General features: G+C 41.6%; 1 protein-coding gene across 2 annotated transcripts in view; it reads left to right on the plus strand.

Annotated features, from left to right (window-relative positions):
- The window catches only part of rerg (RAS-like, estrogen-regulated, growth inhibitor), a 61,920-nt gene that overhangs the window by 31,368 nt on the left and 17,351 nt on the right, over positions 1 to 13,201 (plus strand). For both annotated transcript variants that reach the window (XM_073066203.1, XM_073066204.1), the window contains exon 3: positions 9,786 to 9,842. In XM_073066203.1, the coding sequence (XP_072922304.1) occupies positions 9,786 to 9,842 (57 nt within the window). The remainder of the gene's footprint in view (positions 1 to 9,785; positions 9,843 to 13,201) is intronic.

The following is a 13,201-nucleotide window of genomic DNA, read 5'->3' on the forward strand; positions in this document are numbered from 1 at the left end:
ATGTGAGCATACCCAATTGTGTTGATGCCTGTGCACATGAAAATCAAAGGTAGAATCACTGGAGGGGTTAAAGTAATCTGTGAGTGCTTGCAAAGGAAGAAAATAAGACATCCTGTTGGGTTATAATTTCTTCCACATGACAACTGCACCCACCATCCTGACATTGAAAGTTAAACTGAGTCACACTGGCAGAATTTGCAGCTTTTATCAGGATGATCTGTGATCCTTACTTGGTGTTTTTCATTTTCTCCTACCTCAGCGTACTTGTGTACGGAATGATTTGTTTGGAAGGTGTGCAAAACAAAGCTTTAAGCTGTATCTTGGTACATGGGATAATAATAAGCCAATTAACCCTTCCCAAGCACCATGTACTAGAAGTACATCTTAGTCCCAGCTTCCAGTACCTTGTCAGTGGCATTTCATTTGGGACTTTTAGTTTGTCCTTGTAAATATTTGTCATTTTGCAGTGGATAAATTGGGAAAGTAAGTCTGAATGTTTAAACTGAAGATCTGGAAGTGGCTGAGGGTACAAGTCTAAGAGCAGGGGTCCACAGATCCCTTGCTTAATGATATTGGTCCATGACATTCAAAAGTTTGGGAACCCCTGTTTTACAGGGTGGATTCTCTCTGTCTTTGCATCACTAGGGCATTATGTGGAAGGATGGAAAGAAGATTCCTGATCTTTCATAGTGATTGTGACCTTGTAGAGGACAAGCTAAATAGATGCCCTTTGAAAATGAGAGAAAAAATGTTGTATTAAACATGATTTCCTTTAAGAAGTGATAAACAATGGCAACATTCTGCAATGAGATTTGAGGGTGAAACCTTTATTCACAAAGGGCAAAATTTATTTATTGAGATACTGCGCAGAATGGGCCCTTCCAACCCTTTGAGCCATGCTGCCCAGCAATCCCCCATTTAATCCTGGTCTAATTGCAGGACAATTTACAATGAGCAGTTAACCTACCTGCTGGTACCTCTTTGGACTGTGGGAGGAAACCAGAGTACTCGAAGGAACCCCATGCATTCGCGGGCAGAACGTACAAACTCCTTACAGACAGCAGTAGGAATTGAACCTTGGTTTCCTGTAGTGTAAAGCGTCGAGCTAACCACTATGCTGCCATGCCTCCTCAAGTTACAAGAGCAGTTGTGCCTTTAACACAGATACTGACCAAATTCCTTATTTCTTATGGTTTAATTCTGTCACAATTAGTTGGCAATCAAACGTTATCTGGGTCTAGGTGTGTTGGATCCTGGATGAAGCCTCTACCCAACCCATTGGGGCTGGGCTCCAGTATCAGGCCTCATCAGACCCAGTGTATAATAATGCCTGCTACTGTGATGAGATTGATTACTGGACTCCAGAACAGCAGAGGTGCTGCCCATATAGAATTGAGGCCACATATTTGTGGCTTGACTCTTGGAAGCAGAATGTTAAGTGATATAAAAATTTGGAGTCTCTTGCAACACCTGCCAAGACTTTGGAAGTTTTGGCCTGCACTGGTGGTCCAAGATTGGCTGTAATTTCTGTCCTTCTGGGTCTAGTAGTGTCCCAGATGTTTCCTAAATAGTGTAAATTGGTAGACTGTCTCTGACTGTGCATTGCAACACTTCCTGAGTTCTTAATACAGCAAGAAAAAAACACCAAAAATTAAATTAAAAGGTGTGAAATGTATGGTTCTGAAGCAAATATTGCAAACTGTCTACATGGCAACACAAATGACTCTAACTTAAATAAATCAGTGACTCAGCCTCTCTTTCTGAACCAGATTAAGGAAAATTTGTCTGTGATCAAAGAGTATGAGGAAAATTCGGCAGTGTTCAAGGATGCCTTGTCCAACACACACAAAGAATGCTGGGGGAAGTCAACAAATCAGGCAGCATCTATGGGGGGAAGAAATAGTGGAACTTTCAGGCCGAGACACTTCATCAGGACTGGAAAGGAAGGGGGCAAAAGCCAGAATAAGAATGGGAGGGAAATAAGTGCAAGCTGGCAAGTGATAGATGAGACAAGGTGAGAGGGAAGGAGTGTGAGTGAAGGGAGGGATAGGTGGAAGAGGTAAAGGACTAAAGGAGAAGGCCTATCAGTTCACTCTGTTTCCCCTCCTCTTTCCCTTTCTTCCATGGTTTATAACCTTCTCCTGTTAGATTCCTTCTTCAGACCTTTACCTCTCCTACGCATCACCGACCAGCTTCTCACTTTATTCCCCCTTCCCACCTACACACCTACCCCTCCACCTCATCTCACCTATCACCTGCCAGTTTGTACTCCTTCCCCTTCCCTCACCATATTCTGGCTTCTTCTCTCTTCCTTTCCAGTCCCGATGAAGAGTCTCAGCCAGAAACGTTGACTGCTTATTTCCCTCCATAGATGCTGCCGGACTTGCTGAGTTCCTCCAGCATTTTGTGTGTGTTGCTCAAGATTTCCAGCAATTTCAGAATTCGTTGATAGATACTCCTGTCTCCCACAGGAAGACATGCTGACATATTATTACATTGCCTCTGAATGGGGAATGTTCATTGTTTGAAGGCAGCAGTATTGAAAGGTTTCTGTTTGAGCTGTTGCAAGGTATTTTTTTCTGAATGAAGGTGGTTATATAAAGAGATGGTGACTCATACTTATTGATGATTGTAATGTTCTTCCTTACAGGAGAAAATCTGCAGATGCAGGAAATCTTAAAGCAACACACTCAAAATGCTGGAGGAACTCAGCAGGCCAGACAGCATCAATGGAAAGAAAGAAACAGTCGACATTTTGGGCCGAGACACTTCACCAATCCTGATGAAGGGTTTTGGCCTGAAATGTCAACTGTTTATAGATGCTGTCTAGCCTGCTGAGTTCCTGCAATATTTATCTTTGGTATCTGGCAACAAATAGGTTTTTCACACCTCGGACTTACACCAGTTGTGCTAAGTGCCATTTTACCCCCTTGTGATGCTTTTGGAATGCCCTGCTCTGTTATGCAAATAGAATCTGATATTTTTAAAAATTTCCTGCTATAAACAATCCTCTTCCAATTGTCTTGAAGTAAGCAGCTGCTTTGTAGGTTTAAGAAAACGGTAATTAATTTGCCCTGCCAAAGACAAATGATGGCAATTCAATCTCACATCCTGGTTATCATGGACGGCAGAGTGTTGGTACAAAGCCAACGTGCTTCCCCACTAATTGCATGAGTGTTAATGAATGTAATCAGTATTCACAATTGTTGTAATGAAGCTAATAAGGGAAGATGAGGTCAATAGAAAATAGCGACAATTGCGTTTTGACAACTAATACAGTTCAGGCACACAACCGGATGTTACCAGGACTGGAGAGCTTGAGTTATAAGGAGACACTGGGGCTTTATTCCTTGGGGCATAAAGGCTGAGGGGGTGACTTTACAGAAGTATATAAAATGATCAGGGGCATCAATAAGGTGAATGGTCACATTCTTTTTCCCAAGGTAAGGGAGTTAAAAACTCACGGACGTAGATTAAAGGTATAACAGGAAAGAATTTGAAGGGAACCTGCGGGGAAAGTTTTTCACACAGAGCGTGCAAGTTGTATGAAGTGAGTTGCCAATGGATGTGATAGAGGCAAGTGCGATTACAACATCCAAAAAACATTTGGACAGCCACGTGAATAGGAAACTTCTAGAGGGATATGGACCAAATGCTGGCAGACTCGATCAGATGGGCGATTGGTTGGCCTGAACGAATTGGGTTAAACGACGCATTCCACGCTGTGTAAGTCTCGCTGTATAAACAGCTTTGATGAGTGTAATTAGTTTCAATATAGTTGTTATCAGTTATATCGCTTTGCTTATATGTTTCTGTAGTGACTGTTAGTACGTGTAACCTTCATTCAACACAGTTCTTGGCTACAATCTTGACGATAATGCTGTTGTCTCAATTCCAATTACACTTACCTAGCGTTCCTTTTGTCTTCTGCATCTTTTGGTTTTCTATTGTATGTTTCTTGGAGGCTTTTCAGATTTGACCCATATAATGCCGATGAAAAAATACAAAGTCTATTGTTGCAGTGGGTTTTTGCATGTTTCTTGCACTGTACAGCAATGACCAGATTTGATCTCTCTACGTCTCACTAATGAATGTAACAAACCTCTTCTTTGAAGGGCCATTTCCAAGTAGGAAATTGTCGAATTGCTTTATGACGTATTTTACACTGGTAACGTATTACCTATGGTTTAGTCAGAGTTTTATCTATTTGCATATAGCCATTATTGTAATGCTTTATAATGCTTTAGCCGGAATGCACATGTTGTCTCAGGTGCACTTTTCATTATTGCCTTCAAAAGGAATATCAGTGAATGGGGGATAATGCTGTTTAGCTCAGAAAGATTGGTTAGGGGTGCAAAGGAATTTAGGGGTGTATAGGGGTGCTGGGAGGAGGGGATATTACTTTGAAGTAGACATTTGGTAGAACAGGTAAATGATTCCAGACTATTACAGTAAAATATCATGTCAATGTTAGTAGAGGGTATAAATTCAAATTGGTGGGAGCAAATTTGAAGCCACTGAGTTGAGAAAAATTCTTAAAAAGTGTTACAAGTTAGAAATGATCCATTCATGGACCATCACAAAATATAGGTGCCTTCATAATGATTTTTGGTACTAGATTGGTTAAGTGAGTATATGGAATTCAATGAGCGGATGGCTTTTCTCAAACTTAATGGATTACCTAGCTGTGCTGTAACAGAATGCTAGAGAGGTCATTGACAGTACTGTTGACATTCATCGTGTTCCTTGTTAGTCAGACTGCTCATAATGGATCATTACATTTTCTTCCCCTTTGCTATTTGTCCAAGATGCAGATCTAGTTTTCCTTACAGCATTTGCAATAATTATCCAACCTGTTGGCTGTGTCAGGCTGACTTATGAGGTGATATTTCTACATTGAAAACAGGTCATCTGTAGTTCCCATGGCAAACCCAACCGAGTCCTCTGACAGATGAGACCAAATTCACTGGAGTCAGTCTAGCTTTGAACATTGACCTGGATGAACTGAAACAATAAATCTTTCATAAATTAATGGCAAAAACTGATGTCAAACAACATCTGTGGAAAGAGAATGAGGTTAGCATTCCAGAACAAAGACCTTTCATCAAAATAATACATCATAGTTCTTTTTAACCATTCCTTATTTTCAGTAAGTTCTTGCCTAGCGATTATTGTTGACTTAAGAGGCATGTTAGGTGTGCTGTTGAGCCAAAGTGGGTGGTGAGTAGAGGGGCAGTAGGTGTACGACAGTAGCTACTTGCTTGAATAGATCTTTTGGGGGAAGTGAGACTCTTGGAGCCCAGTGCAGCACAGACAAAATGCTGGAGGAACTCAGCTGGTCAGGCAGCATCTACGGAAATGAATAAGCAGTTGACGCTTCAGGCAGTGACCCTTCTTCCGGACTGGAAAGGAAAGGGGAAGAGACACTAGAATAAAAAGGTGGGGTGAGGGGAAGGAGGATAGCTAGAAGGTGATAGGCGAAGCCTGGTGGGTAGGGCAGCAGAGATCACAGCGGGGGAGCAATGAGAGAGGGTCTCACTGAACTCCGTTTGAAGAAGTGATTTAAACTTCCTCAGAGTAGGCATCCCTGAAGTGTATTAGCATCACTGAGTGCCCTGTCGGGGGAAGGGATTGTTTGGAATCATTCTTAGGACCTCGAGCAGTATTAGATTGAGTGGTGGTGGGCAAGTTGGGAATCAGGTAGGTTGGATTGGGACTGATATTTTGTTGTATGTAAGTGGTGGGGGTAAGATTGTATCCGGCATTAGGAGTAGTTTGTGTTGGGACTCAAGACTGTAAGACTTTGGAGGAGAATGAGGCCATTTGCCCCATCTTGTCTGCTTCACCATTCCATCATGGCTGATTTATTCTCTTTTTTAAAAGTTTTTTTTAAGGTTCATAAAGATGCTTTTGGGGACAGAGAAGGGAGCTATGGGTCAGGTTAGGGTTTAGAGACTGGGATGTGGGTGGGAGGAATTAGAGGTTAGGCCAGCAGACCAGAAAAGGGCAGTACCCCCCCCCCCCCCCCCCCCCACCAGGTTCAGCAAGTTGGCGTTGGGTTCAGGAGTCAGGAGGAACATGGTCTGTTGAGCCCCTGGATTTGCAAGTCAGTGAGATTGGAGTTTGAGGCCTAGTGTACATTGATCAGCGGGTCCTGGGGTCAGAGCAGAGGATCGAAGCCCCAGGGTCAAATAGGAAGTATGGAAGTTGAGACCCGCTGGTCAGAGCATGAGTGTTTGCAAGTCTGCTTGGGATGCCGAAGGCCCAGTGTCTGTGAGTCCGGGCCTGCTAGAGGCTGAAGACAGCCCGTCCTAGGGTTGGAGGACTGTGAGTGTTGGTGTGTTAGAGGAAGGAACGGGGCTCGTTGTTGCTTGTTGTGTTCTGTGTTGTTCTGCCGAGCAGCACGGGTGTGCTACGTTGGCGCTGGAACGTGTGGTGACACTTGTGGGCGGCCCTCAGCACACCTTTGGGTCTGTTGGTTTTTAACACAAATATCTCATCGCACTGCATGTTTCAATGTATGTGTGATGAATAAATCCGAATCTTGAACAAAAAGTTGTAAAGTTTAGAAGAATAAGTGGAGATCTCATTGAAACATACTGCTAAAGGGCAGTTTGCAGGGAGGATGTTCTTACTGAATGAGGAGTCCAGGTCCAGGAGGCAGTGTCTGCAGATGGATGGACTGTTTAAGACTGAGATGAAGAGAAATTTGGTCACTTGAGTAGTCAACCCGTAGGAATTCTCTGCATGGGGAACCTGTAGAACGTCCACATTTAACTTCATGTGAAGCAGAGGTGATTTGCTTATCTTAATATCCAGAAATCTAAAGAAATGAGGACAGTGCTGTAAAGTGTTGTAGAGGTAAAAGATTAGCAATGATAGGCAGAGAGAATTTAAAGAACTGAATAGCCTCCTTTTTCTATTTCTTGTGTTTTTGAGGCATGCCATTCAGAGCCTTCAGATAATGGACAATTCCGTAATTTTGTATCCTGTGTCACTGGTTATAAATTGAAGTAGATGATCCCTATAACTGTCTCCACATGGTCTGGGTAATGTCAGTGTAGGTTTACACATTCTCCCTGAGACCCCTTTGGTTTCCATTGGATGCTCAATTTCCTCTGACATCTCAATGTTATGTGGGATCATAGTTTGGCTGTTGTAAATTGACCCTAGTGGTTGGTAGGATCTGAGGGGAGAATAGAATTGGATTTCTGCAAAATTAGGGTATATAGATTCTAGATAATCAATGTGGACATGACAGTTTTGTGATATATGATTCCATAACTCTAAAACTCATATTGATCTATACGAGCCATGGGTCTATACTTGTGTGATTCAATTGAGTATCTGAGTCCTTTTTGAAGTAACTCCAATGAACGAAGATTATGAATTGGACATTGAAGAAGACTATTAGAATGGTCCTGTATTATAGGAAAGTTAATAAAGAGGTTTCTTTACAGATGAAATAAATCCAACTGCTTTGTCAGAAGATTTGAAACTACACGTGAATTTCATTCTTTATTTTGAATTTCATTTAGTCCATTTCATGCAAGAATCCCCAAAATTAATTAACAAATGCCTAATCCATGCAACATTTGCATAGTAGTTTGTTTGGGGGTTCCTGGCTCGTCAATGCTGTTACAAAGGTCATCCCTCAGTAATAATGATCAGTTGGGCACAGAGAAGTTGGGTACTTGTCTGTATTTACTGACAAGTCTCTTTATTGGCTCAGTTAGCAAACACCTGAATTTACAAAACTGAATAGCTATGTGCACACACACTCGGTTTCCCTCACCCTCCATGAGCAATTAAAGAAGCGAAGAGGTGACACTCAAGGGAAAGGAGTCAATGCTGGCCAGGGGTTCTTCTTGATCCCAATATAGTTCCCATATCTCCAATATGGGGTCATCCACTCCTGTAATGGTTGGTCTCTTCAGAATTGTCACTGCCTGTGCTCCCATAGTACTCCATCCTAATTCTTTTCCTTATCAGATCAATCGAGCAAGGAGGCATAGGTTACAACAGCGGCACAATGATGGTGTGTGCTCAGGGTGATGAAAGAATGAGTTTGCACTAGGCAGGCAAAGAGGAATATTTCTTTGAGAGATTAGGAGTTTAGATGAGCAGAGGAGTTTGCAGTACATGTCACTTGTGTTGAGATTTAAATTAAATTTTCAATTTACCATGAGGGTAATTCCAGGAAAATTCCAGTCTGAATTATCATTTTCAAATCAGCGGTCTGTCGGAAAATCAAGAAGCATGTCAAATGGAAGTTGAAGTTCAGGAGTCATACTTCAAAAGTTGCCACATCATTTCAAATTGCCACGGATTCAGCTGATAGGTTTTTAGTCAAGACTACCAGGCACTACAAGGCAAATGCAAGTAAATAGGTTTGAGGAGCAGATCAACCATGGTGGAACTCTCATGTAGACACGAGAAGGAAATAAAAAATCCTGATGAGGACACTAATGACCACTTTGATGGATTGACAACATGGACCAATAGCCTTGTTTTGCTCGGAGTTTGCTGTGTTGCTACGTAACCATGAGAACAATGCCTGTCAGTTGTTGCAGTACATTATCTAATTAGAGGTGAGTGAACGCACTGCTGCTAATTTGTTTTGCACTTTACTCATAAATTGGTGCAACTTAACTGTAGATTGCTTTGTAGCAACTTACTTTGGAAAAACTTAAGTCAGTGAATTACCAAGGAACACTATTTGGAAAAAGAAACCTCAACCTACAGTAAGTTGTAAATGAACAAGGCTGTTGTAATGAGCTTTACAAAAATTTACCTTATTTGACCCACAGGCTCTTTGACCTGGACCTGGGTGATGAACTGCTGTGTTTAACTGTAAATGATGTTCTGCTAATTTTATTGCACTGGAAGAAGCTTGCCTTTTCAAACTACATAATCCAAGAATTATTTTAGAAAGTCATGAATTAAAAGAACTTAATAGGTTTTCTTGTACATTTAGAAGTTGGATTTCATTTTTGTTACTCTGTAAGTGATGTGTACTGCTCTGTATTAAAAAAAATCGGAAAGACCTATGATCTACCAGAGTTTTCGACAACTGTCTCCGGTTAGTACTTCCTGTATGAGGCGTTTAAAGTGGTTCATTCCTGCTTCCATCCAAGTGATGGCTGATACTTGATGAGTTTAATAAGTTAATGGTCAGATCTGCCACTGAAACTGATTAAAGGAGGCATAAGCTGGTTAGGGGTATGTTTGACAAGTAACATATCTTGAATAATAAGGAGATAAAGAGTCACATAGTATGGAAACATCAATTCCATACCAGCTATCAAAAATCTGTATGCACTCATCTTCAATTAATTCCGTTTTTATTCCCCCTCCTCCACATTCCTATCAGTTCTCCCCAGAGTCTATCACTTGCCTGCTCACTGGAGGAAACTGCCCATTAACATCACACATGTCTTTGAGGGAAGCAGAGTGCCCAGAGGAAACCCACACATTCAAGGAGAGAGCCTGCAAACTCAACACAGGCAGCACCCAGTGTCAGGATAGAACTCAGCTACTGGCTGCACCACTGGGTTACCCGTTCGGTCTCCAAAGGAAGGGTAATTGATATGTGGAAGTCATCGGCATGAAGCAACACTCCTTGAGTCAGTTAAAAGGCAATTGAATGTAATGCCGCGGGTACTTGGGTTACGTGGTACTTTTCATTCACACTTATCTGGTCACTAAATTAAAGATCGCACGATTTCTTAGTTGTAACACGATCAGCTTTTATGAGTCATTACCTCATTTTCTTTTCTTTACAGCTATTGTGGTCAGGTTTCTAACCAAGCGATTCATCTGGGAATACGATCCAACACTGGGTGAGTGTCATTTATTTACTATTAATGATCTGATCACACCATGAGATTATTGCTTGGCTAAAGTAATTCCAGGAAGACAAAGTGAAAGCATCTTATTTATTATTGTTGAGGGACCATCTCTGTTCTTCACTCTCAGGCCTAGTTCAGGGCTTTGATCTGAAGTGTAAATGATCTCTTCCCCCACCACCATCAGCTAGGGATGCTTGACCAGCTGAGTCCCTCTAGCAAGTTGGTTTGCTGCTCCAGATTACAATATCTGCCGTATCTCGTCTCCATTTGTTAGAGTTGCCCAAAAGACTATAATGGCCTCAGTATTACCGGAGAAGAAAGGTGGTGGTTCGGGGATTGAGGTACCAGCAGACCCAAATATGTGGGTATCCCAAAGGATTTACTGAATTGAATTTTTATCTTCTCTATGAAGGTTGGAAGGTCTGAGGCTGGAGATCAGAAAACAGGAACAGGGAGGGGAGAAGGACAGTGAAGTATTGGTGGAATTAAAGATTGAAATGGAGGTGGAAAAAGAAAGAATGGCTGAAGAGCGTGGAGGCTAGAAAGCTGGAGCAGAGTGAGGCTGATGAGAGCAAGGCGTTAGCGAGTTTGGAGGTTGGTGTGAAGGACAGCTTGGGGATCTGAGGAAATTGCCTCCTTGCCTGTGAGCAGAGCTGGAAAACCATCTATCTTCTCTGCTCTCGTTCTCAATTCACTGCAGCTCCCAGTTTTCCCAAACAACTTGGAAACCTGAAAGGCATTAAAAAATGAGGGATGTAGCTTTATTAACATTACTTAGGCAATGAACACCCCTAGAGAGGAGCTATTGGCCCACCGAGCAAATCACTTGTGTTACTAGACTTGCTTAGTTAGGATCATTTTGGTGAATTGGATGAAACTCAACAATTACTTTATTTTTAACTCTTGGTTTTGAATCAGAAGAGAAAAAATGCTTTCATTAAATCCAAGCAAGACATACAAAATGCTGGAGGAGTTCAGCAGGCCAGGCAGCATCTTTGGAAAAGAGTACAGTCGACATTTCGGACCAAGACGTCGACTTCACTCTTTTCCATAGATGCTGCCTGGCCTGGCCTGATCCAGCATTTTGTGTGTGTTGCTTGGATTTCCAGCATCTGCAGATTTTCTCTTGTTTTTTATTAAATCCATTTAAATTTCAGTTTGCCTTGCTGATACATAAATCAATTTTCTGACAGGGTGATTGGTTTTTCAGATGTTTGGCTGTGTTCTGTAGTCGTCTAATTAAGCTATACATAGATGAATCGAGGTTGAATTTTCATTTAATAAACTATGCAACCCATTTATAGGTACCATTCTGATTACCGTCATAGATCTAAATTCATGAAGTCTACATACACAGGTTTGAAGCTTTTATTTCCTGTTTAGTTAACCCTCAGATGAAAGGAGCAGTTTTTACATAGAGTAATATACACTCATTGTATAAAGTGCAGTCACCAAAATAATTCTTTCTGCATTGACAAATGTGCAAAAGTCTTAGACCCCCTGGCTATATATATGTGCCCAAGAATTTTGAACAGTACCATATCTGTATCGATGAAAATTCTACCGAGAGATAGTTCTGTGGGACCAGGAGGTTTGGGATCTCGTTTGTCTTTGCTTGGATTGAATTCATCTGGGCATTTGCAGGCAGTTAAAATCTCATCAGGAATCCAGCTCCCAAATGTGAAGGTTAATTTTAGCTTCATAGTTCTTCCAATTAATATTCATGTAAAATTTGTACCTCTGAAGTTAACCTAACAATGATGATAGTGAGGGAATTGTGAGGTAGGATGTGGTGTCTATCAGTTAGCTTAATAGGCTACTTTAAATTACCACTTTGTGTAGTTAAGTGGCATAAGATTCAAAGGATATTGATAGGGTTGTGTGGGAATAACTCACAGGGAAATTTTAAAAAAGTGGAATAGGATTGGCCAATGGGGTTGCCCTTCTGGGAGCCAGCACGGACCTTTTTGGCTAAGTAGCCTCCTCTTGTGTCATAGTAAGAAAGAAAGAAAGAAAAGGATCCCTAACCTGGAGATTGGAAGGAGAAAGGACAACACAATTTTGCATATTACTTGATAAGGAATTAAACCAGTGTTTTGTGCTTTCAGTAAATGTTGTTTTATTTTGATCACTTAAGACAGTTTTAATAGTTTAAAAATTTCTGTGTTCTGCAGAGATTTGGAAGTTCTTGCAGAGACTTCTGAAAACATTGGGCTGTGAAGCTGTACCTCAGCCTTGCTTTCAGTCAGGGATCATCAGGGCCTTTTTGGATCAGGGCTACAGTTAGTTCCCCAGTTGAGGTCTCTGCACATCTTCGAAATTAGGAGGGGCAAGATGATGAGGTTAGGGCACAAGTGCCTGGTTAGTATGAGAGAATGGACGATGCAGTGGATGAATGGGGTACTGGCAGTCAAATATTTCAAGCCTGATTTAGTTCCGCTTTAATACAAATAACTTTCAATACTTCAGTCTCTACAGGCCACCAATGTAGCTATTTCTGTGGTATATGGGTAGATTTATGCATTTATTTTCCCAGCCCAGAACTCGAGGCACTGTGACCTTCTATCACTTAAACTCAATGGACAAGAGCCTTGATGAGGTATGCTGACCTCAGTGCCTCTTAATCTGATGCATCTCCTGTACCAAGCTTCTTCAGAAGTGTGGATTTACTAAACTTACTGCGTGATCCATTGAAATTAGATCAGGGAGGGGGTGCAGGTCATCTCAAGAAAGTCTACAGATTCTGGAAATCCAAAGCAACACACACAAAATGCTGGAGGAACTCAGCAGGTTGGGCAGCATCTATGGAAATGAATAAACTGTTGGTGTTTTGGGCTGAGGCCCTTCTTCAGGACTCATCTGTTTGGAGTGAAGGCAGACTGATCACGACAATTTTTTTTCTGGATTAACTTACTGCGAGCACAATGAGGACACGGATCCTTCCCTGTAATTAACAGAAAATGAATATGATCCTATGAAAAATTAACATTTCATTTGTCAGTTATCACATTGGAATCAGAGGCCACAGAAGCAGACTGTTGAGCCCACTGAGTCTGCACTGAGCATTGGCAACCCAATTGCCCTAATCCCATTTTATTCCCCTAAAATTACTATTGACCTCCCCCCAAATCCTACCACCCACCTGCACTTTGGGGGCAATTTGTAGTGACTAATTAATTTACCAGCCAGCATATCTTTAAGAAAACCTGGAGGAAATTCACATGGTCACACAGAGAGCATTTGAACTGCACACAGTTAGCACCAAAGGTTGGGATTGAACCTGTGTCAGTGGAGCTCTGAGGCAGTGATTCTACCATCTGTGCTGGCCTAAACTTCTCAGCTTTGTACAA

Source organism: Hemitrygon akajei, chromosome 14 (assembly GCF_048418815.1).
Source record: "Hemitrygon akajei chromosome 14, sHemAka1.3, whole genome shotgun sequence".
NCBI lineage: Eukaryota > Metazoa > Chordata > Chondrichthyes > Myliobatiformes > Dasyatidae > Hemitrygon > Hemitrygon akajei.